This window comes from Propithecus coquereli, unplaced genomic scaffold (genome assembly GCF_000956105.1).
Source record: "Propithecus coquereli isolate 6110/MARCELLA unplaced genomic scaffold, Pcoq_1.0 Scaffold64, whole genome shotgun sequence".
Lineage (NCBI taxonomy): Eukaryota > Metazoa > Chordata > Mammalia > Primates > Indriidae > Propithecus > Propithecus coquereli.
In genome coordinates this window covers 3,238,087-3,240,225 of record NW_012152396.1, presented here as the reverse complement: position 1 = coordinate 3,240,225, position 2,139 = coordinate 3,238,087, and the positions used below count along the sequence as shown (strand labels likewise).

The following is a 2,139-nucleotide window of genomic DNA, read 5'->3' as shown; positions in this document are numbered from 1 at the left end:
TCCTGGGCTCAAGCCATCCTCCTGCCTCAGCCTCCCGAGTAGCTGGGACTGCAGGCAAGCGCCACCACGCCCAGCTAATTTTTTCTATTTTTAGTTGCCTGGCTAATTTTTCCTATTTTTAGTAGAGACGGGTCTCGCTTTTGCTCTGGCTGGTTTTGAACTCCTGACCTGAAGTGATCCTCCCGCCCTGGCCTCGCAGAGTGCTAGGATTGCAAGTATGACCCACGACGCCTGGCCTCATGACATTTTCTCTTTTCCCCTTTTTCCCCTTCCCTCAATCTAGGCTCACTTATCTAAAGAATATGAGGAGGTTTGTTTCAGAGCTATATGTTCGGGATAACTGCCACCCTTTCAAAGCCACTGTGTTGATCTGGATTCAGCTTCCAATGTGGATCTTCATGTCTGTTGCTCTCCGGAATTTTAGCACAGGGGCAACAAATTCAGAAGGTAATTATTATAGAAGGCTGCTTCTCCCAAATAAGTTCTCTAACATGTCTTTGTACTCACAAAAAAAACCCATATTTTCATAATTAGAACGTTTACCGTGTTCCTTACAAGAGAACAGAATTTAACATTTTTTTTTAGTGTAAGATTTTAAAATCTGTAAGTGTACACAGACCAGCTGTGTTGAGAAAAAACATTTTGTGTTGAGTGAAGAAAATGATGTGAAACTAACCTGAATAAAACCAACGCAAATCTTTAGTGTAAAGGATACCTTATTAGAATTGTCAGACTACTTGTGTATTTTTCTCTGCTAATTTTAGGAATTCTGTTGCTTTATTTATGAAACTATTTCAGCAGGTTTTTCTGTTCAGGAGCAGTTAGCTACTGGCGGAGTCCTATGGTTTCCTGACCTTACTGCTCTCGATTCCACTTGGATTCTGCCTATCTCTGTTGGTGTCGTCAACTTATTAATAGTGGAGGTCAGTGGTTTTAAATGAAGTTTGTTTCCCATTTAAATCATTGGGATTTAAATCATTGGGATTTTCTTCTGATATCAAATATACATTATGTTTGGGTTGGTGGAAACAGCTCTGAACTAGCATTGACACCCCTGGTCTCTGGTCCCAGATCAGATACTGACTTAGACTGGATCCTTAACTTCTCTGGGCCTCAGAATTCTCATAGTTAAAATAAGAGCACTGAATTACAATACTTCCAAAGTCTCTTTCATTTCAGCCTTAAAATTATTCTCAAAACATTCTAATATAGATAGTTTTGTGATTTGCTTCTGGTAAAGATAGTAATTAAAATGCCCAGTCAATCTAATTTTATTCTCACAATACAGTGGTGTTTTGTGTATATGTTTAAAGGTGAATTTGTAGGCAGGGAACATAGCACCTTACCACCATCTTCTTGCTATATAGCCTTAGAAGAGTCATTGAATTTCTTTATAAGATGAAGTGGGAAAAGCACATACATATAAAATATGACCTGTCAGTCATTTTACCCATTATCCCACGCTGCTTTACTCAACAGTTTAGGGAAAATATGCCTATAATTTCTTTCATTTATTTATGTATTTGTTCATGCATGCATGTGCCTGAACAGGGAGATAAAGCCTATCATTTCATAAGGAGTTGTTCTGAGACTCTAAGTAGAACATAGACAGAACTAGAAGAAACCTTAGAAATGGTTTCCCTCAGTTGAGATCTCACAGATTTCAAGTCTACCGATCTAATCTGATATACTGGGAAATCTAATATGCCCCTTATTTTTTCAGATGAGGAAAATGAAGATGATAGAATCTAAGGTCTTGAGTGAAAGTTTCTTGAGGAAAGACTCCACTTGTAGTCTAAATGTGTTTTCCTAAGAGCACCTAGCAGAGTTCTCTGTGGTTCTTATTCAGTGACTATTTGGTAGAGAAGGATGTGATAAACACAAGGTGTTTATGATGAATTAATGTCACATGATGAATTAATGTCAGTCTGCTAGTCTTTTCCTCTATACCATCTAATGACTAATAACAGGTAATTCTTACTTAGCATATACTATATGCCAGGCATTGTCTTAAGCCATTTATGTGAATCAGCTAATTTAATTCTTAGAATAACCCCGTGAGCTAGGTACTATCATTATTACTCCCTTTTTAGGTGGAGAAAATGAGGCACAGAAAAGTTAAGTAACTTGTGCAAAGCT

At 37.8% G+C, this 2,139-nt stretch overlaps 1 protein-coding gene across 1 annotated transcript in view; it reads left to right on the top strand.

Annotated features, from left to right (window-relative positions):
• The window catches only part of LOC105822809 (mitochondrial inner membrane protein COX18), a 27,411-nt gene that overhangs the window by 21,353 nt on the left and 3,919 nt on the right, over positions 1-2,139 (top strand). The window contains exons 3-4 of the mRNA XM_012659837.1: positions 284-447; positions 799-923. Of these exons, the coding sequence (XP_012515291.1) occupies positions 284-447; positions 799-923 (289 nt within the window). The remainder of the gene's footprint in view (positions 1-283; positions 448-798; positions 924-2,139) is intronic.